Genomic DNA, 24509 nt, shown 5'->3' with positions numbered 1-24509 from the left:
GTCCTTCAGTGAACCCCAGAACCCAACTGCGACCTAAAAAACCACAGAATCTGACACAGTGCTCTGAAAAGTCCATTTTCTCAATCACAAAACCTGGGTGAGGGCCAGAGAGATGAAGTTAGGCTGGAGTACTCTGAATACTTACTGCATTTTCAGGATGGAAGATGTAAGATGCAGGAGAATTATCTACTATAATAACTTTACTCAGCTCACGGCCCAGTCGACTCAGATCCTTCACGTAATTGCCTCGGTGGAAAACACAGGATTCTCTAAAGAGCCTTGCCCTGAACACACCCCAGCGATCCAGTAAGTCAGCTACTGGGTCTGCATACTTAAAAATACAAGTCAGAAACACCAAGTTAGCAACATGCAGAAAAGGCTGGTTCACAGAGAAGGGACATAAAATAGTTTCAGATAAAATGCCCTTTTTCTCCATTTTTGTCCTTGCTGCTTGTTAATTAACTCAATTGCCTGCAAACCTGAAGTGATTAATACAGAGATAAAGCAAAAGTAGGACAATTCTCTTTCTAGAAAAGCCTAACTTAATGTTTTCTGTGATTTATTAATTAAGTTTTATTCTCAGGGCCAACTTAGTGTTAACCTGAGAGTTTTCTAGAGATTGATAGATCCAGAGATCTCACCTGCCATTACCATAAAACCAGCCAATGCTAATAGAAAATCAATATGAAGTTTTTCCCCAGCTGATCTGTTTCCATGTGCCTCTGAAGATAAAATGCAGTGAACAAATCTGAGCCTGATGTGACTCTGCCAAATGTTGCCCTTGGAGCAACTGGGTCAGCAAGACTCTTAAGATTACCAAATTGCATAATTAGGCCAAAAAGGATCAGCCAAAGATGTTATTAATAAAACTACTCATGTACAATACCAGGGAAATTCACATTTTATACATAAGATGGGATTTTAAGTGAGGCACAGCTTAGAATCCAACAACTTATATAAAGTGACCAAGAACAAGTATCCAAATAAACTCAAACATGAATAATCACACAGTTGAAAATTGTAGTTACATCTTATTATTGCACAACAGGAGTTACCATTTTCCTATATTTTAAACCAAGAAAAAAGCCTAATGTTGAAATCAATCATCTCTTGATTATGAAATAAGGCACATAATTTCAGTATGAAATTGGGGCAGTATTTAGGATTTTTTCAACACGACTGAACAGTATGTGGTCAAGAGAATGCAGGGGAAAAGGCTTTACAGAAGATCAGGTCCTGGCCCCTGCCACCATCTCTACACTAGGCTGGAGCAAAAGCTTGCCATGCTACAGCACTACTTAGAAATAATCAAATCATTTTACAAACACACCACAAGTACAATACACTGAAGGAGGTGGAGAATTCCAGATCACTCTACTACTGTAACATCTACCACAAAAACTACCTACGAGCCACTACTGCTACTGCAGGACCAGAGGGCACAAAATATTCCTGGGGATGTTCCAAGCTTTGCAAAAAAGTCTCATTTCTTTAACTCCAGGTTGAAATTGCCCCTCAAGAGAGCAAGAAGCTTGGTTCCCAATTTCCAGTGAGTTTCTGAGTCACTGGTTGATGGTGTAGACAGGGTTTAATTCGGTGCTTTATTTCATGCCCAGCTTTCATGTGCTGCTTCACTGGCACTCTATTTGTTCTAATTTCTCACTATAACCATGGTAACTTGGGAGCCTTTCATATTGGCATCATGAGCAATGCATGGAGGCTACATTATGAGACAAGCCCATATGTGATGGTGTTACCATGGAAACACTTACCCACACACTAGCAGACAAAGTACACACTGTCAGACAAAGAAGCAGAAAAGAAGGGGAAAAATTAAGATAGTACCAACTGTGGAAATAATCATCCATAGAAAACCCAACCAAAAGTCCACTGACCAGCACCATAAGGGTTAAAGAGATGAAAGGAGGAACAAACCTTGGCTAGACTGGCTGTGAAGAGTACACATTCAAAGAGCTCTCCCATCCTCTGAAGAAACTCGTCCACATGTGGTCGTTTCAATACATAAACCTGGAATGATAACAGCATTTAGGTCAGATGCTGCTCAAGGAAAGGAAAAAAAAAACCCAAAAAAACAAAACCACTCTTGCAATGCCAGCACTTGAAACAAAAGTTAACAGGGAAGCAGTTCAAATGAAATGCTGGGGAAAAAGGAAAGTATGCAAGATAAAAGTAGAGCTGCAATAATGAGAGATTGGCACACACAGAGGCTGCCAAGCCCCTGCTGGTGATGGAACTGCAAACACTGAGCATCATCAGGAGGGTGCTCCTCAAAAATCTCATTAAAGGCAGAGACAGGAGGGCTCCTCAAGAAGTGAGGATCTGGATCTTTCCACCAAACCCTTTCTGCTGCTGGGAAGCTGAGGAGCTCCACAGAAGGAATAAATCTGATTAAACCTCTCTGACAGCAGGCATTGCTCAACAGGGACCTGTTTTCCTTCTGTGGCTGATTGTCTCATTTCTGAAATTCCAGGTGCTGAGCACCACAGCTCACTATGGAGAGTGATCAAGCCCTCCAGCTCTACAGGGAACTTTTCTCACCAAAAATCCTCCCAGCACCATGCAGAAAGCCTGAAAGTGCTGGGTTTGATATCTGACAAAGTCTACAGCATCTTCTGAAGAGGACCTTGCCAAAAGAAGGCAAATTCCCAGGATTTCTGTCCTCTTCAGCAGTGCTCTGCTGCCTTTCAGCACTGCCTTGGCTGCCTGCTGTCAACAACCTGATTAGCAGATTATTAAAACCTCCCTGATTCTCCTTGCAGAGCCCACAAGATGATTTTGTGCTCACACAAGATACCAGAACAAGGAAAGTGCTGCTCAGTAAGCTTGGAAGCAGCTCACAATATACTGGGAAGCTGAAGAGGGGAGTCTGCTTGAAAAATATTTATCTGTCTTGTTTGCACTTAGATTAAAAGTTTGAGAGAAAATATTGGCAGCATTTTATCTTCTTTTGTTTGGCAAATAATCCCTAATGCTGGAAATTTCAAGAGGAGAAGTCTGGCATAGAGCTGAATTCAGGAAGAATTGCAAAGACTGATGCTATTTCAGGAATTTCATTCTTTGATATGTAAAACTAGATTAATTGTATGTATTTTACTAGATTCCTATTAATAAGAGGTAAAAAAAAAATAAAAATCAAGGTACTCAGAGAAAAAGCCTGAAGGAGAAAAATATGGAAACAGCAGCTTGAACTCAAGTGTAACAATTAAAGCCTTCAGCAAAAGAAGAATAAAAGGAACTGTGTAATTGAAATTGAAAACCTAAAATTGAAAGTGAAGTTTTTTTAAAAACACATATAAGGAGCTGTATCTTAATGACTAAAGCAGAAATGTTAATTTTCCCCTTTATGCAGCATACAGATCATACCATGAAGTCTTTATCTCTTTTAAGTTATTTCTGTGAAATTTATCTAAAGTGTTTCTGACCCAATAAACATTACATTCAAACTTTGATACAGATAACAATTTATAACCCAGATTTTTTTTAAAACAACCACAGCAGCACCTAACACATCAAATAATGGTGACATTTTATGGATTAAAGACAGTTAACAGATGTACTTCACCACCACTCTCTTTCCAGATAATTACAGCTATGTTTCCTGTATTTCACTAGGCATAAACCAAGTAATTTCCTCTCCTATAACAAGGCAATTAATTTTTCATTTAATTTTTTCTACACAAAGTTGTGCTGTAATATTTCCTCTCCAGATTCCACCTTTGAATTTTTTTTTAAAGACAGAAACACAGCTGCAGTCCCTCTGCTTTTGGGTATCCTGAGAGCTTCCAACTTCCCAGATGTGAGAGGAAAGACAGCAGGATCCAAGTTCATAATTAAGTTCTTGATTCTTTAGCCTTAATTTTATTCCTACACTTATTTCTGAGGGGAACCCCAGAGTCTTAACATCATTCTTGGAGATTAAGTGCTGGAATTTAATATTAACTTCCCTTTTAAAGCCCAGTGCTTCCAGCCTCAGCAGAAGTCTCCTCTTTGCTCTCCATCCCTATCTCTGCCCCTGTCAGTGAAGTATTTCCACTTGGAATGTAATTACAAACTCCCTGCCAAGGACCTGAACTTTGCTGCTTGCAACACAAGCCACCTCCTCCATCAGGAGCACTCAGTAAATCAAGCCCAGAGCCCTGAGCTGCACTGGCAGCCTTGCCAAGAAACACTCCCTGGCTGTTTTTAGGGCTCCTAATTCTGCCCCTAATTCAGGGTTAGCTGTGAATACACAGCATTTTTAGCTGGATGGTTTCCCCTCTGCAGTTTGGGGCTCCTGATCCACCACAGCCTCCTCTGCTTGAGTTTCTCCTGCTGCTTTGCCTTAAATCTTTCCCTGCTGGGATCTGGCCAACAGATTTGCTTCTCATGTTAAATGCCTAATTAATAATAAATGTCATCTCTTCAGATGAAGTCTCCCCAAATTTCTCCCTTAATTATTTCCCTCTGTACAAAGCCCCAATTCCTTCACTTTTTTTTTTTTTTGGCAGAGCAACATATCTTAATACTCTGGATAGTTATTCTCCAGAGTTGAAGTTTTCTTTGAGAAGTCCTGCTTAGAGCCTGGAAGCAACCCCAAAATGTGCTGGTATCCTGGGCTACAGAATCTCTTTGGTTTACTCCACATAGAAAGCTTTCTTCAGCTGACAGAGCAGCTCTTTTCTCCTCTTCCTTCTCATTTGGAATTTTTTCCCCTTTACTTTGTTAGTGGCTGGACTTGAATCTCAATGCTGCATGGTTATTTGTGGCTTGGCTTTTTCCTCCATTGCCTGATGGCTTCAGTTGAAATCTCTAGACTAACTGGCTCCTGGCATTTTTCTGAGATTTCTATACTGTCTTCAGGGCATTAAAAAACATAAAAATCCATCTTTTTTTTTTTTTTTTATGCTCACTAATTTTTTTCCTTATCACAGCAAGAATTTAGAGGAATACAGTATTTTTTTTATTATTTAAAATGAACCCTACTCAACATTTTAAGCACAAATCAGGCACTAGGCATGTTTCCACAGGATTCTTACTAATGGCAGAACACAAGCAATTATCTTTAATTGTTTTCAAGCATTTCATATTTCCACATGAATTTTCTATACCTCAAAGCAGCCTCAGCCTACAGAGAACTCAGTATTTGTGAAACCCAAAAACAAACCCAGCTCATTTTCAACCAATTGAACAGGACACACAGAATTGTCTTTCAAAACCAGCTTTACAATGAGGAAATTTGCAAGTAATGACCAAAAATCCTGCCCATGACAACTCCAACTGCTGTAATCTCCTGTTTCATGTCTCTTCTGAGCAGTGAGCAGAAAATCCCACGTGTCCCTCGTGGTCCTGGGTCACACAGTTGTGGCCCTGTCCCAGTGCAAGTAACCAAGAATAGGCCAGTTAGAATGGATACAGCCTATCCTGGATTACTTGAACCAGGCCACAGCCTCCTGCAAGAAAATCCATGAATTCTGTGCTTTACAGGAAGGAAAGTTATTATTCAAACAGCCTTTTTCCATCATCAACAAAAAAGAAAAAAAAATTTGCATATTATATTCAAAGTATACATGCCAAATGTTCCTTCAGCATTCAACAATTAAAAATAAGCAATTAATTGAATTAACTCCCCCCTCACCCTAAACAAATACTTAAAAATTAGTTTTACTCAATAAACAAATTGTATTTAAAAATAAAATTCAAAACAACACCAAATCAAACTCTTCCTGGCAGCCCTCTTTACTCTTGGACACCAAAAGCAAGGCACAAAGGCACTGGAATTCAATTTGGACACCAAAAGCAAGGCACAAAGGCACAGGAATTCTATTTGGATGAAAGATGAAGGACAAGCATTCCCTAAAATCTTCACCCTTTGGGGATTAAAGCTGTATTTGATGCAGTTCTGGTCTGGGGGCTGTGGTCACACTGCTCTTGCTCAGTGGGTCCAAAGGAAAGGATGTGTTCCTGCAGAGTTAAATCAAGGTGCCCAACAGGGGGAACATCTCCAGCCACCACTTCCATCCCCAATGAGCCTCCTCTGAGCTCCAACACACTCCATTGGATTTCCCACTTGTCATTTGGGAGAGAAGGTCCAGCTCTGCTCTCCTTGCACCCAGAGAAGCAGAGTGGAATGAGAGGAGTGGCCAGAAGGGTCAGCTTGCACCAGAACCCCCCTTGTGTACCTGGGCCACCACTCCCAGCCCAAAGCAGAGTGCCCTGGTTACCAAAGGCTCCTGGCCTGGCTCAGCAATGGAGTGGCCAGCAGGAGCAGGGAGCTCATTGTGCCCCTGCCCTGGGCACTGCTGGGGTCACACCTCGGGTGCTGTGCCCAGCTCTGGCCCCTCAGCTTGGGAAGGACCTGGGGACACTGAGCACATCCAGAGGGGACAGCGAGGCTGGAGAGGGGCTGGGAACACAAACCCTGTGAGGAACCCCTGAGGGAGCTGGGGGTGCTCAGCCTGGAGAAAAGGAGACTCAGGGCTGCCCCCATCACTCTCTGCAGCTCCTGAAAGGTGCCTGTGCTCAGCTGGGGCTGGGCTCTTTCTGCAGCAGCACTGACACAGCCAGAGCACACAGCCTCGAGCTGCACCAAGGGAAATACAGGTTGGTGTGGAAACCCAGGGCAGCACTGGGAATATTTCTGTGTCTGCTCTGGGGTGCCCTGACCCCCAGGGCAGCACTGACTCTGACCCTCATCCATGGAGAAAGTTTCCTAAACTCCAAGATAAACCAGAATCCAAAGTGTGAAATAGATTATAGAGAGCAGTGTAGGTGTGTCACTTGGTGAGAAATTGAGGGTTTGGGATTTTTAGTGTGTTGTGGATGGCAGCAAGATGGAGGGCACAGGGTGTCATCCTGGGTTTCTTCTTCATGCTGCTTCTTCCTCCTTCTCCATGGGTTTGGGTGGCATTTTGTAATTGGGCAGAAAAGTCCCCATTGCAGCTCTGTGGGATCAGTTATTGGGTTAAAAGGGAAAATAATCCAGGTGTCAGTTCTTAATTGGATAGTTTAGTCTTAAAATCCCTTGGAACAAGAGATTGTTGGCCATTTTGTGCCTTCTAATGAAAAGCTGCTGAACTCCCAGCAGTGAGACTGTTTACTGATAAGAAATAAACACCTGAGTGTGAACATGAACTACTGTCTCAGGTGCCTTCAATCCAGACCCAGAGAAACCCACAACTGGAACCACCACAGGCTGGATAGCAGGAAAAAGTTTTTCACAGAAAGAGTGATAAAGTTCTGGAATGGCTGCCTGGGGAGGTGGTGGAGTCCCCATTCCTGGGTGTGTTTAACAAAGCCTGGATGTGGCACTGGGTGCCAGGGTTGAGTTGGGTGTTGGGGCTGGGTTGGACTGGATGATCTTGAAGGTCTCTTCCAACCTGGTCATTCTGTGAAAATGTGGAATTCTCCCCTGGAACTTGAGCTGCCCCAGGATGGGCAGCTCTGCAGGCATCCAGAGACCCACAGCAGAAAGAAAGGAAGGTTCCTTCACACTTGATTTATTTCCTTCTTAAAATGAAATGACAAATCCTTTCAAAATATGAGGTAATTTAGGCTGCAGTAAGAAAGATGGGAAAGGAAGAAGGGATGTTAAGAAAAGCTGGTTTTTAATCTAGGGGAGCTCGTTTACCCAAGCACCCTTTAGGATGATGAATTGTCCTCCCTATAAAAAAACCCCAAGAGTGTTTCTGACCTTTGGATTATAAATTATATAAGGGAAAGCAAACTCCCCAAACTAAAGACATTTTTTTTAAGACTTCTGTTGAACTGCAAAAAAAAAAAAACCCAAACCCAATCAGCATTTACCATGAAAAAACTTGCTAGATAAGTCAATCTCAAAACTCTTGCAGGAGTACAGCAATTCCATTTGGCACAACTTGTATTTTTTGGTATATGAGAGCTGAAAAATCCCATATAATTCCAAGTTTCTATATAAATGGGTAACTCTGAAATTGTGTCTCTCAGCAAAGAAACTTCTTTTCCACTGGGGTTCTGCCTAAGGCAGAGGTCAAGGACAATAAAAATCTGTCAACCTCCTCCTGATAAGGTACCAAACTCCCTGGAAAAACAGAGATATGCACTATGGACAGTGTGGTTCCACAATATTTCCCATCTCCTGGGATATTTTGCACAGGTGGAAACATTTCTCAATGTCAGTGATTAATCCTGGAGTTTATAAACTGCTTAAGAAAATGGACACGCATTACACAGATGACAAATCCTGATAAATGACACAAATTGCTCAGATCAGTTCATTTAGGCTCTAAGTGACTACAGAATTACAGGTTTGAAGTGGGAACAGGTTGTCAGAGCTCTACAGGCTGTGTTAATGCACATCACACTCAGGCAGAATATCCATTTTTGCCCTTTATCACAGTGCAAAACAAAAAGGAAAAGATTCCTGAATGTCAGCAATATCACAAGAGGTATTACACACCCAGGCTTTGCCTATCCTGTGTACCACACAAATTACCTTTACTTCAAGAATAACAAATTCCTTAAAATTACCTTCATTTTTACCATCCAAATGGGCCTGAGGTATTTACCTATTTTAGAGGTGAAGAACTTGAAATTCAAAAAGTGAAGCAATTTCCTTGAAAATCATGCAGGGACTTTGCAACAAAGCACAGAGACCGATTTCCCCTGACCACCTCTGTCAGAGGAGAAGGAGATGCACAAATCCACTTCCTCTGGACCCAGCTGTGGGTTTTTGTTTGTTTTCAGGTTTTCTTGTTGCTATTTTCTCTTTTCTCCCCATGGAGTCATCTCCAAGTGCCAAACTGCATCATTTTTGGTGCAGAATCTCAGAGTTTGCAGCAGGGAATGGAAAAGCAACCAGGTTTTTGAAATGTTTGACTAAAAAGCCCAAGCCTTTTGTTGGGATTTGTTTCCCAATGTAAATATGTCATCCTGACAAGCTAAGTGATCACAACTCTAAGCCACTCAAAAATTCACTTTTTAAAGCATTCTGTAAAGTTCTAGGAAAGAGAATTTGTCTGTTCCACAGCACCAAACACAGATAAAGCCCACATCAAATCAGGATTAAAAATCACAAATCTCTAAAACATCACTTAAATGTTGTAAGCATCAGCTCTGGTGAACATTACAGGTGGAAGCACCCCAGATATTGATTTTTTTCTACATAAAACAGGCACAGTGTAAGAACTGTCAAAACAACTATTACTTAAAGCACGTTTCAGTCCACTGACTGATATTCAGTAATCATTTTAAGAGTGACAAATACATGAAGAGCTTCCATCACAGGAAATCAAACAAAATTATGAACTATCTATATGACCCACCAAGAAATAATATACAAATAAAATATAAAACCTCTTAAAATATACAAACCTCTTTGTCCAAGTAGAGATAATCCATAAAGATAATATGTAAACAACATTTCAGATTTTAAAGTACTTAAAATTTCTGTGAAATCACATGGAGGGAAGGTTTGCTAACTGTAACACCCAGCAGAAGATGTTTCAAACAATTTACAGAGTTCATGTATCAGAAAGGCTCAGCTTGACATTAACCTGTTTAATTCATCTCCAGCAAGAACCTCAGTGTCTGCCTGAAGAGGAAAGTAACAGAACTGTAATTTATTTGATTCAGCCCTTCAGAAATGATCACTGATTAAAGACACCAATCCAAGACACATGGAAGGGACTGATTTTCAAATTATGGGTGTTTTGCATTTACTCAAAACCATTTCTTAGAGCCTTAAGAGAAGTTCTTAAAGAGTAAGACACAGAAATCAGTCTCCTCATGATTCTGTCCAGACCTTTCAAATATGCTGAAGTATATAATAACTCCTATCAGAGGAACTTGAATTACTTACAGGAATAAAAGGGGACAGAAATTGAACACAGATTGCCACAAAAACTGAATAAATGTCTGTTCTTCCTTTATACTTTTCTAAAACATAAACAACCTTTAGCATATGAGCTACCAACATATATGAAAGCCAACCTATGTCCTATTTATGTTGGAAGGAATGAAAAATGCAGTGTTCAAGAGCTTTTTCTGGGCCCAGCAATGTTTGAAACCCCATCCTTACATCATTTCCTGCTGGAAAATGTTTTAAAATTGACAAAGAGTTGAGTATTGAAGTCCTGAGAGAGAGACTCCACCTGAGCACACAGGGATGCCTGTCTGCACTCCAGAATAAACAGCTTTGCAAGAGAAATTATTGGATATAAAGCAGCAAATGGAGGAAGAGAACATTCTGGGACTCAGGACACAATGCTGAAGGAAAAACCAGCACTTACCTGATGTATGGTTCCATCAATTTCAACAGGAACGATGAAATCAGCATTGCTAATTGGCTGGAAAGAATGACAAGGAAATAATCAGCAAAACTTTAAAAATCAAATGGTGAGAGGGAAAATTTCAGGGGCATGAAAGGGAAGAGTACCACCTTCTAAGGAACAAGTTAATAATCATTACTGACCACACATATCCACTCTGTGTGTGCTCCTACACGAGCCAGAAGCTCCCAGTTGTAATTTCAGATGCTGCACTTCCCTTTTCTCTGCTATTTTTAAGCCTCATAAAATCCAGCATGCTTCACTGCTTGAATAACCCCCACTACCACTGAGTGTGTTCATCAGGAAAACATCTCTTTGGATAAACTCCTCCATCCAGTCTTTATGGATAAATGACCATCAGGAAAATCAACTGTGTGCTGCACACATTCTACTCGAGGGTATCAACTGGTGACTAAATTAAAAATAAAAAGTGTGGTAAAAGTAATACCTAATGATCATATTTGAATCAGCAGCTGCAGCAAGACTAAAGAATTGTAAACATGCCAATTCAATCAACCTAATCATGTAAAATTGCATTTTAATTCCAAAAGGAAGAGCAGGCACACTCTGCCCAAGTCCTTGAATCCGTTTTTCCAGCCTGTTGAACACAACTTCATTCTCAAGACTGTGAAAAACTGCTGGTCAAGGAAAATTGCCTTGGAAAGCAGCAAAGTGGCCTTGTAGAGAGTTCAGGAGTTCATAATCTAATCTTGGCTAGACAGCAGGATAGTTGGGAACAGGCTGCTGCCAATGTTTGCTGGTTCAAGTGGACACCGCACTTAGGTACAGCTCACGCACTGTGTCCATGCTAAAAAAGCAGTCATGTAAACATGCCTGGAGCTGATTCCATCACCTGCAGCCTGGAAATGGCTGAGACAGAGCTGCCAAAGACAGTTTTAACAGGAGTGATTAACAGCCAGTACCTTGCATGGATACTGCCCAGGCTGGGGAACATCTTCACTCAGCTCTGGGGGATTTGTACAGATGGTCCCACCTCTCTTCTGCACCAGCAGCCTGATCTCAGGAACCACCAAAAAGACGGCCCTGGAGTATTTGTGGGACTGGAAACAGACTTTAAACTCATTCAGGGGGGCAAAGGTGTGCCAAGAAAGCAGAGAAGCAGCTGAGGGAAAGTGACTTAAGAAGCAGATCACAAACTGGGGAGTCTAAACAGGTGCTCTGTGAAAAAATGGTGGGAAAAGAGGATCCTGCAGTATGAACCTGCCAGCAGCACTTTGATCCCACTCCCTGGATAAACCAGATTGTAATTCCCCTGTCAGACAGCCTCCCTGCCAGGAGAGCAAAGTGACCACAAAGAATTTCTGTGGAGGGAAACACCCTTTCTCAGGAGAAAAGAAATAAAGGTGGTTTGATCTGACACCCTCTGAGGGCACAGGAGAGGCTACATGAAATTCTCTCATCCTGACCAGCCAGGATTGGCAACAGACCTCATGCTGCCCCCTGTGCTGATATGATCTGAATAATTCCTCAAACACACACAGATCAATCTGTATTTTCCTTATCTAACACCGAGCAATTTCCTCTTTCTGCTGTGGAAAAAGACAGAGGGGAGGTTCCCATCTGCTCCCTGCATGAATCCCCTCAGACAGAGAAGATACTGTGCAGCTCCAACAGCCACAGAACAGCTACAAAAAAGTTCTGCTGCTTCACCTTAAAAAAAAACCCCTCAAATGAATTGTCAAGAAGCCTCAGCCACCAGTTTTCCAGTGGGTGCCAGCTCCCTGCAGACTTTGAAGAGGCTTGCACACACTTGAAGGATTTATGTATGCATGACTCCCTTCAGCAAGAGAAACACTCTGCAGCAGCAGAAAAAGAATAGGTCACTGCAAGCTGCAGAGGTTTTGAAATCCACTGATAAAAGTACAGCTTTTACAGAATTTAATCCTAACAGGAGCAACATCAAACCACATTCAGTGTGAGCAACTTTGGTTTTTCTCAGCCTCAGACTTTGTCACCAAACTACTCCCAATTTGCTTCCCCCACTTCTATTTCAGGTATTTTGTTGCTTCTTGTTGGCAGTGGTGATAAGGAAAGGAGCACAGCCTGGATTCCTGTGCTCCTCAGGGAGGGAAAAGAGGAGAAAAGTCTGCAGAAATTTGCTGGGCAAAGGTTTTTGGGCACATGAAGCACGTCCATGCCTCCAGTGGGAAGCACAGAGACAGAGCCTGGAAGAAGGGAATGGAATTCCACTGAAAATCTTCAGCTCAGTTAGAACTTTTGTATTAAAAAAGCCCCAAACTTTCAGCATTTTAAATGTTCTAAAGCTGTTTCCCTGCCAGTTTTGAATAGGACTACATTCCAGGCTTGCATGTGGTTTAATACATTTTATACAAAACCATGTTTACATCTCCTCGATTGAATAATTTATTATTTTTTGCTTCTATTATTGTTTTATGATGGGAATGATAACTACCCTGTCTATCTATTCCTTTTTTACTCTTGCCAAAGAACCCCAATCTTTATTCCTTTAATATGCACCTAACATGAAAGACCAGTACCTCCTTAACGCTTCACAAATATGCAGGGGCATAAAGAGATGAGAATTACCCTCCCTCAGATGTTGCTGCTTTCATAAAGAGCACTTTAAATATTCTGCCTCTCTGGTTGTGTCAAAAAAACATGTAATCTGCATTTGAAATATGAAGCCTATTTCATAAGAGAATTACAAATTCTAAAGTTATCAGGTGCTTTAAATAAAGCCTTTTGTACTAAAACTCTCAAATTTATGTATGCTTTTCCACCTTTTAAGTGGGGAGCTACCTGGTTAGAGCAGGTATGTTTTAATGGAAGGAAAACCCCCAAAATACCCCCAAACTCCTACTAAATAAAAAACTACAAAAGTAATTTGACTATCCAGGCAGAGCAGGAGCACCCAGGTGTTCAAACCCCTGCTCTGCTGGAATTCATCATTGTTTTTGATGACAATTAATGGTTTTAATTCAGCTGAAGAACTTGAAACAAAACCCAAACAGCACCAAGGGACAGTGCCAACCTCTGAACAACTAAATTAATTTCCTCCAGCCCTTGGTTTTCTCCTACACACCCCCAGTCTCAGGGTTTCATATTGAAATAACACCACTGTGATCCTAAAACTCCAATTCTGCAGAAAATCCAACATCTGCCCAACTCTACTGACCTCACACAAAAAAAGGACCAGTTTTCTTACCCTCACACAAAATATTATTCAGTGCTCAGCATCAAGCAGAAAAAGCTTTTGGTTTTTCTTAAATATCTACTCAACGTCATTTAAATACCCATTAAATATCATTTGAATGTGGGAGGATTAAAAGGAGCCCTCTAAGAAACACTCTGCAAAGCTCAGTCCTACAAGAGAGATTTGCAACTGTGTCAACCATTAAACATACATTTCTTTAAAATAGTTTAAAAAAATAACTAATAACCCCCTAAACTGAATCTCATTTTGTTTTAAAACCAGAAAAAAAAATCACAGTACAAAATTACCCACAGCACTCAGAAAGCAAAATTGTATTTTTACCTCTCAGGTAACAATAAGCCTAATGCTTCAGTTTTATTATACACAATTAGACTTTTACATTCAGCTTTCTCTTCTTGTTTTTGACTCATGTTTAAATAGCAAGGCATGGCTCCTTCCTTCCCAACCCACCTGTGGATTTTATCTCCCTGAAAAGCTCTCCAGAGCAAACTCAGTCTGGCTACAGAAGACAAATATGGCACTGAGGCTTGGAGTTTCCTGTACACCAGAAATTATTCTGTACCATCAGGCACAACAAGGAGAAAAAAAAAATCTTCATTTCAGACTGAGGCACAAGAATATTTGTTCCAATATTTCCATATAAGGTTTTCTTTAAGTCAATAAAGAGACTGCCAAATCCTAACCACAACATGAATTACAAGCTTGCATTTTAAATACTGGCAACCAACAAGTGAAGGATTAAAAAGTGGAGCTGATGCTTCCAGTGAAAAATGGAGTGCAAGCAGCTAGAAGACTGTAAGGGTGGTTAATCTGGTTTGGGAGTGGTAAAATAACATTATCAATTCTTATAAATTCTCCAATCAATGTAGAAAACCAGCAGATGCTTTATCAGTATTAGCTGTACTAATCAGAAATGCTATCAGTACCCTAAGACAATTTAGGCTCTTTGTATTTCTCAAGTCTCCTAATTTCAGCCCTACTTACACATTATTTTGAAGAAACAGTACCTTCAGCACATGCTGAACTCTGAAGGGTTACAGAAGCTGCTTCTTGAAGATGACTGACTCACCAATGGTATTTGCTTTCCTGCTCAGAAAACTAAATACCTAAAAACAATTGCTGTGATCAGGAAAACAACATCCTCCAGCAAGAGACTGGTGCCCAAAATCTCCTGGTTTAAGGTGCATCTAACCCAGCACAAAGCTGTGCTGATTCTCCATTCCCCTACACTAACTATGGCATCATTTAAACTGCAAAAACAAACCCCTATTTTTAAAGCAACAAATTTTGCACCTGTTCAAAACACAGGCTTTGGTGGAATACTTAAAGCCCTGCAGTCAATACCTATTCCAAGCCTTGTTGCAGCCAGTGTGATTTTCTCAATAAAATAAAATTTAAGAAGCAATCCCTGTTGTTACTGCCCTGAGAGTTAAATTAGGATGAATAATCACAGGAGAGGCAATGAGGACTCCCAGGCAGAGGATGTGAGAGGAGTTCAAGTGTTAAGAGGCTTAACAGTTCCTGCAGCATTCACTGACAGATCCAAGCTGCAAGAGATCCCTTTTGAATTTACTTACCTTAAATGAACTGTGCACTAAAGTTTCATCTAAATCAATGACCACACACTTCTTCCCATAGTCTGATGCTGTCAGTTCTGGCAGGAGGTATTTAGCTGGTGGCTATAAATAAAAAGAAAAGAGGAAGACAACAAAAAAAAAGTAAAACCTCTATGGAAGGGGCACCCTTTTGTCAATATTACTATTCCAGTAATTACTGGCAGCTGGAATACATGACTTGAAATCAAATGATTTTCTGGGCTCATCCCAAGTTTATGTATGGATATTAATGGCTCATGCAATTGTAATACCCATACAAACTTTTCTTTTTTAAATTAGAGCCTTGTTTAGAATGACCTCCAAAGCACTGGAAATGAAATTGGTAAAACACCACCACTATCTAAAGAAAAATAATCATAAAACCAGGATATTTGATACAACATCTTTTTCCAGTGGCTCTTTTCCCAGTGCCTGGTTTGGGTGCTGTTGTTACCCTATTTCCAGTCAATCCATTTGCAGCCATATCAGGCTGATGGACATTTACACAAATCATTATTTCTGTTTGCCATGAAAAATGCTGAAACTGAGGAATCCATCCTGAGGGAAGACAGCATTACTAATTTTATCTTCCAGGACATGTCTTCACTCTTGTTTTTACCACTTAGGAGGGTGGTGATCACCTTCCATGTGAATTATGCTCCCAGCCAAGGTATTAAAACTGCAGTGAAGAACCTGAACTGGGCTCTTGTACAGCACACCTTACTAAAAATGGCACCAATCCCATGAATTTTGACAATTTTTCTGAAAGCAATGCAGACATTCTCATATTCTTTGGATCACTTCCCACTTCAACACCCCAGTTTGCAATAGAAATATGTTGCTTTCTGAAATCACAGAAATGGGAGAGAATGCTTCCATTTGGAGCTGAAACACTGCTGCCACTTGGGGTTTTTTTGATGAAAGAAAAGGATTAGCTTTATAGGAAAGCATCAGTAGGGAGAAGCTTAAGACAGAGAGGAAATTAAATTAATTTAGACTTGGATACACAACTCTAACTCCATTCTTTTCCTATTTTTTTTATCTGTTCACTGTGGCTCTGGTGAGGATTCATCATTTCTCACTTCTATTTATTTATGGGTTGCTCTTTGCAGAGGTGCTGGCAGAGATCTGAGGCCACCCCTGTCCAGCAGGGGTGACACAGGTGAGGCAGGGCCACCTCCAGCAGCCAGGACAGATCATCAACCACTGCCTGAATTCAAATGTCACCTTGATAGATACTGCCTAATGATGCCTAATGAACTCTTAAATGAAGCACCTAACAAATCAGATTCTGGACTTAAATTAAGTGGTTTTAGCTGAAGCAGGAGTTCTTGGGGGATTTTTAGGAGCATTCACTAAAACTGATTAAGTTCCTTACAATTAACATTGACAACAGTTCCCTCAGCCACCAAATTGGAAGCTGTCCTGCCTAAAACCACTTTTCTCAGTGCATTTCTCTCAGCACACATCTGACAAGGACTTTCCAATTAAAACAGCTTCTGCCTAATTACTGCAAAGGCTCCAGAGGCACCCAAGCAGGCTGGGATTTATACAACACCCTGGCTAGGTTATGGACAGCCCCACAGCTGCTTCAGTTCCACCTCTGCTTGTTGGCAGCTAGGACCAGACCTAAAGAATTTTGGGTTTCTCCCTCCAAATCAAAGCCTAAAAGGTATTTAGCATCCCACCTCCGTTTTCATATTAAGAAAGATCCAAACTTGCAACCTAAATGAAGTAAAAGCTTATTGAAAGAAAAATTTGACCCATTTAAAAACAGTAATCTTCAGAAACCATGTTCCAATACTTCTTGTCTTTGAGGATGATAAAAAGGTAGGAACATCCCAAGAAACCTTAAACATACTTCTTAAAAAAAATAATAGCTCACTTTATTGTTGTACTCAAAACTCTTATCTCCTTTGAATTTCTGACTACATTAATCTGCACAGGCAGTTCAAAGCCAGAAATTCCTTCTGCTATGTGAATTCCTTATCAAAATGAAAATACCTGTATCTATGGGAAATATATGGAACTATACTTTCTTCCACATAAAAATGCATATATGAAAAATATGAGCACTGTCTTACCACAGTGCTTACCACAGATATCTTTATTTTTTTAGCTGCAAACTGTTGCATTTGTGATCAAGAAAAGGATGGACACACACCAAGGACTATAAAATGCAAGACCTTTCATCTCTGAGAGCCCAAATTCCCTGAATGCACAGCGAGGTGAGCTGCAGCTGTTTTTCTCACCCACCTGCACCTCTGCTTTCCCAAAAGCAGTGGCCTGGGAGAGGCACAATTCCCCTGTGGTACCCACAGAGATTCTGGTCACTGCTGGAGCTCCTCTCCCTCATGTGCAGTTTCTGACCTAACTGCATCTAACAAGGACACAACCAACCCTCCCACAAGCTTCGGCATCTTGAGTTCAATCTGATCTTGTTTCCTTAAGTTCACACTTTTGAAGATCAGAATAAATGAATTTTCCATTTCACAAATTTCAATTCTGTTGCTCTCAACTGTGAAAACATTCACCTTTTGATAACAGGGATCAGGAAATTATTCTGAAGCTGAAGCCACTACAAGTTGTGAGGCTGCTAAATGGCTGGTGAAGGACTTGGGAGCAAGGGTGGCATTTTTGAGGCTTTTAGGAACTTGAAAGGATTTGTATGCAAAGTATCAGCCCATTTGTTTTGCTGTTCAAGCTTTCTGATCTAAAGCAATTTCCACCTGTCAAGGGCAGCAAAGCTTTTAGTCAGAAACAAGCATTACTCAACACTGTGTTTTAATTTTCTCTCTAATGGAGACATACCCAAGAAGAGTTCTAAATACCAATTTCCATCACAGTTAACAGTGAATAGTTATGGAAGTTTGACAATGTATTTTATTTTTTTTTTTACACACATCACTTTAAAGACATCTGAGATGATTAAGAATTTCTCATTGTGGCTAACAGCAACTCATATTTACTATGCAACACTCCCCCAAAGGCTGCACAAAGAACTCAGCAGAAAAATGCCACGTGCTATCCCACTGGTTTGCTCAATTCCAACAAGACACAAACTGTACACAAATTAAACTAGTCACTGTTTGGGATTTATGCATTCCAGCCAGGTCTCAGGGCTGATCAGCTCAACAGACCTTGTAGTGGAACGACTGCTGCACTGCTTCAGTCCCGTGGAAATAGTAAATTCCCTAAGAAAAAAACAAACAAAAAAAGGGGATGGTGGCGGCAAGAGAACAGGACTTTTGGTTGAAGCATCAACAGCTGGTCAACACAAATCTTGCAGAAATTCACTGTACAGAACAACCATCAGCTCTCCTCCCTGCAGGCCTGCATTTCCCACAGGTATCAGAATTAATAAGCCTTTTTTATTCTCTCTCTCTGTCCTGGCAGTGTTGTTAAGCTCAAGTGCAGCACATTACACATTAATTTACTGTTTGTGTCCTCTGCTCACACTCTGCTGCACTTGCAGGGCTAACAGCTTCTCCCAGCAGCTCTGTGCAGAAATATTCTTAACAGAAGATAAATTATTCCTACTTAAAACACAGCTGCCAGCAGATGCCAGCTCCTCTTATGGAGCAGGCAGCTCCCAAAATTTCTGCTAGAACAAGTTATAATAAGGATTTAGCTAATGTAGGTGAGGATAAGTGGAAAAAAACCCCAATATCCCTGTGCTAAGATTTAACTCCTGCAGGGATTCTGAGGGATAATTTTGATACCACCTGTTAACAGTGGAATTTTAAGCTGAACAAAAGTGGACACTCCAACTCATTTAAGAGTTGAAGTCTGACAATATCTCATTTAATTTGTTGCATAAGCATAGCTTTGTATTTCCATCTATATTCAAAAGAATTCCATCTTCACTCAAAAGAATATAAAATAGTGAAATTGCTATGGGTCTACTTTGATTTAGGGGTTGGAAGGAGATAATCTTTTAAAATTCCTTCCAATGCAAACCACTGTATGATTTTATGATTTCTCTACCATATCCTTACCAAACAAAGCTGAATAAAATCCATGAAAACACAGGCATCCTGAGCTATATCTGCATTTTTCATCAGGTCTATCAAAATGTGTCAGCTGGGGATGTTTTGGGCTTGCCTTTTTAAAAATTTTGTGTTTATTTCAGCCCTAGAAAGAATTAATTTTGCAGTATAAGGAAAATAATCAATTATGCTGCTGTTTAACCTATGCCTTATCTGGAAACAGTTTCAAAATATGAGTAACAAACAGTAAAGTTCATATTTAAAAAACTCCAAAGTAATGCTGTTTCTAATTTCTGAAGAACCTAACTTTAAACTGGAATATTTTTTGTTTAGCAGTCATCTTCATCAATAACCAAACAAAAATTCACATTAAGTCAAACTTTTCCATTCAGTTCAATTAATACAGGACAAATCTGATTGAGCAGAAGATCCATTTCACTGAACTGCACACATAAATGCAAATAAAAGCAATGCAAACTGCACATAAAGCAATGGAAGCTTTCAAACAGGTGACCTCAGCACACTGCCAGGTTTAATACACAATAAAAAGCACAACAAAGCTCCAGAAATCCTCATATTTTGACTGGAGGCTTCAATTTGAATGTGGGGAGTGGGCAGAGCTCTTTTTAGAGCCACTCAGGAAATCTCTGAACACTTGAGCTGATGACATTTGCAACCAGTAAATGTAAATGTAAATGTTCTGTAACATGGAAATGTCCACTGAATTGTGACCCAGCTCTGTGTCTGCTCAGAAGATTTTTCTCCTGGTTTGTACAAGAGGCAGCTCACACAGCCCCACTCCTCATCCCTAGGTAGCAGAAAATCAAGAATTTCTGCTTTAATGGGTCTGAAACACAACATCAGAGCTGTCTTGGACCAACACCCCTCCGAAGACCAACACTTCAATTTTAGGTGTTTTTCCTAACACCAGCCTGCATTTTCCTTGCCTGCACTCCCTGCATGTGCAGCTCCCTTGTGCCTTTATTCAGCTGCTGCCACAGAGCAGAGGCAGCAGCTCTTTGATCCTGGCACTGCCCTGTCCTGCTGCAGGAAAAAGCATCAGATGGCACTGGAGAAGGGGAAGGAGGGTTTAAAGTCACCTGCTTGCTCACAACTCCACATCATGGCTGCAGGGATGAGTTGATTTTACTGCCTTGTTAGTGCTGGGAATGTGTCTGCAAAATTACAGCTGAGCTTAAAAAAATAATTAAAAAAGGAAGGGGAAAAAAAAGATGTCCCTTCTTGAATTATTCATTTTTCTACCACTGCCCAAATCTAACACTGCTTTAACACTGCAAAGACAGTGTTCTAACAAAGCATCTGATTTAATTTCTGTACCTGTCAGAGCTCTACTAATTTATCCTTCCAAAATTTTGTTCTGTTTGAATTCTTATTCTGTTAGTAGCTACAGTCACTCTTGGGAAAGGTTTTATTCCAGGTCAGAGCACAGCCAGAACATGTTTCATGTTCAAATAATTCCTAGTGGAGCAACTACAGCCACCTAACAGAATTTGGCAGGTATGTAAAAAAGAAAAGTAGTTTGGAAATCAGCATTTTCTGATTTACATTTGAGGTTTTTCTATTCCTAGACTTGCAGAAATACAAATCACATGCATGTCCATGCCTGCCTGCATACACAGCATGCATGAGCCACACCAGAAATCACAGGTAAGCAATAAAGAGGAATTTCCAACAGTTCCCAAACCCCAGAAAAGCTGTTGGAAAAGGGAAGATGTGCCCAGTCCCAGGGATCTCCTGGCACTGGGGCACTGCAGCACAGACAGGGGGGTTCCTACAGGAGGGTTTGGAATGCTGGGCTACGTGAGAAGGAAGGCAAAGAAGATAAAGAATGGCATCTTGGGGAATATCCAGGTCTTTAAAAGCTACCAAATATCTCAAACAAGAGGGTTGGGTCATTATCTCCACACATCAGCACTGCTGTTTGCTGGGAAACTCTGCAATGATGAAGAATTGTAAACAGCAAAGGAGCTCAGAAAAAAAAAAGTGTTTTCAGCTTTACAAAGCCTAAGCCTTCATCCTTGTAAAAAAACAGCAGCTTTTTGACCAAAAAAGGTTAAAACTAATTAAATTAAAAGCATCAGTTTGAAGGACTTGGGTTTTTTTCTTCCTTTTATTTAGCTCTGAAAAATAATTCAGATGCCAAACAGCATTCCAAGTTTAATCCAGGGAAGATAAACAGAAATATTGAGGCTCATAAAGCAGCAGCTGATACCAAGAGCATCATCTCAAACAAGTGCAGGGATGAGCAACAGTCAGTGTGCTCTGTTTTCCTAATGTGACTTATTTCAAATAAATTATGCAGTTTCCAACTCTTCTTTTCAACTGGAATATAGAGGAAAATGAGAGGAAAAGGTTTTTGTAATTGTGTCTCGCATAATGATGATGAATCACCTTTTGCCTCTATTAAAATAAATAATTTTCAGACTACCTCATGTGTTTTCAACATGTTAAAAATTCAGAAGAAACCCAGATAAAACCCAAACTCTTCTTTCAGTCCCTGTAGAAGACATGCAGTTCACTCCACCTCTGGGGATACAACATTACAGACAGAACATAAAATCCTTTTGTTAACATGCAACACAAAACAGACCTGTTAGACTGCAACATAAAATGAATCAAAGCAAAAGTCATGAAAATTATTAAAAGAAAAAGGGATAAAAATACATACACTTGGTATAGGCATGACCTGCATCTGGTCACCCTGGGGAAAAAGAAAAAAAAAATCACTGTAAGGGTAATGGCTTTTAAAGGGTAGAACAAAGGTCTGGAGCAGTCAATGTAGCACTCAAACATTTTAAACCAAAAGTTCCAAGTATTGAAGAAACCAGGGTAAAAAAAAAAAAAAAAAATAAAAACAGGATTTTGCATTTTAGTTGCTGAAATGATCTGTTAGTACACTGGCATTTATGATTTTTAGGAGACTGGACTGATCAAACCCATGCTATGATTAATAAGAGATGACAATAAGAAAGTACCTGTATTTACTGGAACTTTTTCAGCTTTAAGATCTACTAATGGGTATATTTGTCAATTTGCACTGCAGCAAGAGGCTGAGCCAGAGCCTGGCAGAACCCCACTCCCTGAACCCACCTTCATTTGAGACAACTGACTTGAAAATCAGCATTTTCACTCAGGCAACAGCAGAATGTCTGAGAAGGACATGGTGATGTTAAACCAACCCAAGGAATTCCAATTTTTCCATCCAGCAGTGCCAGTGCTGCTCCCATGGTCTCACTTTTGCACCACCCTTGGGACAAGGCAGGAAATTCTTGGCCAACCTGATCCTTCCTTCTCATCCTTGGACATCCAGAAACAAGGACAGCTCCAAAATGGCAAAGCCTGGCTCAAATGGGCAATTCTCACTCAAATATATATTTTTTAAGCTAGAATTCTATTTTCTCAGACTCTCACTCCAATATCTAAGAGATTTCTGAAGCCAGAATTCTATTTTCTGATGTAATCCTTCAAAACCAACTTTATTTTCTGGTGGGCACAGCACATAAAAAAAAGGAAGTTGATCCTTCCAGCATAGATGTTGCTTGGGTTTGATTTTATTCTTTAATATTTGGGCAACACAGGCTCTGATCTCCAGCACAGAAATATTGAAAGGGCTGTTTTCAATTCTAGAACAGCCTCTTCCAGCTGAAGAAGCCTCCTGCTTATTTGTTTTCAAGTCTACCAGTGTTGACACATCACTGACAAACAGAAATAATTCTGTATTATTTTTAAAGTGCTCTTTTTTAGTGCTGCTCAGCAGAAATTTTTTTACTGAAGTTTGCCCAAAATCCTGAGAAGCTGAAGGAGCAACTACCATGAACTATCAAAAACTTGGCACTAGTAAAAAGTAACTGATTTCTAGAAAAATACACACACAAAAGTTGGTGAGAATACAAGTTTTCCTCAGGGTAATAACAATAAGAATAGAAAAAAATATAATTCAGTATATTAATGTCCTGTTAGTGGAACTGACTTTCATGGGAACCTAAAACCAAAGTTGCTAAAGGACTTGCATTACTGTTTGCCTAATTTTTCTCAAAGAATTTCTTAAATTAATATTTTTTAAAAAGGAGAAGCAGTCAAATTTCTTAAGAGGAACCCTGGAAATACCTATGCAAAAATCAAAACAGTAGTAAGAGAGATGAGAACAGGAAAAACAAGCAGAAAGAAGTGCAAGAGTCTGCAGGGAAAGCAGAAGTGCTCATGAACAGGCAAATGCTTTTTACAAACAAGCCTGCTCTGGGAAACTTCTTACAAGGTCCTGCCTCATTTCCTAAGCCTTGGAACAGGAAGGGAAATGGGTCAAACAGCAGAGTTTGAAAGAGATGACAGATGACTGCATTTGTTGAAGGCTTTCCACGAGCTCCTGATGTTGGTAACAGAACAAAGCTGTTCCTAGAATGCCAAAATTTCCCTATTGTGTCCCTAAGACAACCCAGGAACTGATTTGTCCCCTGCCATTGAATACAGGGGTTTTTTTAATGGGTTTTATTTTTCCCATGCTATATACAGATAGAATGATAAATCCTATCTTTTCCTTTAGCTGCGTAATTTTTAGTTTGAAAGAACAATTTCCAGCACTGTGTTCCTCACTTACACTGCCTCAATGAGCACCAAGTGACAGGCCACAATATTTTGCTTTTTTTCAGAGTCTGTATTGAAAGATAAGGAGCTATTTTCACTTTAGAGAAGAAGCTGACCAAAAGAACAGATTCATCCTACTTGTTTCTTTAGCACAAGGCTTGCTCTACACTAGGACAGGTTCTTTTACAACAGTAGTACAGTTATTATTTGACACTTAAATGATTTGACAAACTCTCAAGCTGTCTCTTAATAAAGGAAACTTTTTGGGAGGTGAAGGAGATCAGAATGAGTGGGCAAAGAGAGGAACCTCAGCACTCTCTGCAGCTCCTGAAAGGTGCCTGTGCTCAGCTGGGGCTGGGCTCTGTCTGCAGCAGCACTGACACAGCCAGAGCACACAGCCTCGAGCTGCACCAAGGGAAATACAGGTTGGATAGCAGGAAAAAGTTTTTCACAGAAAGAGTGATAAAGCTCTGGAATGGCTGCCCAGGGAGGTGGTGCAGTCCCCATCCCTGGGTGTGTTTAACAAAGCCTGGATGTGGCACTGGGTGCCAGGGTTTAGTTGAGTTGTTGGGGCTGGGCTGGACTGGATGATCTTGAAGGTCTCTTCCAACCTGGTCATTCTGGGAATCTCTGAATAGGTATGGAGAGGAGATCTTGTTTTCTAAACACCTATTGGGAATTTAGCTGCTAAGGACTGAAAAATTACAAAACCATGGCTAATTCCAAGTCCTGCACCTGCACAGATAGCAGTGTACTTGGGCCTAGCTGTGGTATAATACCAAACAGTGAAAGAGACATGAGAAAAGAGAGATGTAACCCCTAA

General features: G+C 40.4%; 1 protein-coding gene across 5 annotated transcripts in view; it reads right to left on the bottom strand.

The window, feature by feature from the left end:
* The window catches only part of CTDSPL (CTD small phosphatase like), an 83850-nt gene that overhangs the window by 6935 nt on the left and 52406 nt on the right, over positions 1 to 24509 (bottom strand). The window contains exons 3-8 of one of the 5 annotated variants that reach the window (XM_064703827.1): positions 21774 to 21806; positions 18236 to 18289; positions 15078 to 15179; positions 10266 to 10322; positions 1936 to 2028; positions 146 to 331 (exon numbers count right to left, since the gene is read on the bottom strand). In XM_064703827.1, the coding sequence (XP_064559897.1) occupies positions 146 to 331; positions 1936 to 2028; positions 10266 to 10322; positions 15078 to 15179; positions 18236 to 18289; positions 21774 to 21806 (525 nt within the window). The other 4 variants (XM_064703829.1, XM_064703828.1, XM_064703831.1 and 1 more) reach the window with 4 other exon arrangements.

Source organism: Zonotrichia leucophrys, chromosome 2 (assembly GCF_028769735.1).
Source record: "Zonotrichia leucophrys gambelii isolate GWCS_2022_RI chromosome 2, RI_Zleu_2.0, whole genome shotgun sequence".
Taxonomy (NCBI): domain Eukaryota; kingdom Metazoa; phylum Chordata; class Aves; order Passeriformes; family Passerellidae; genus Zonotrichia; species Zonotrichia leucophrys.
This window is presented reverse-complemented; position numbering and strand designations above follow the sequence as displayed.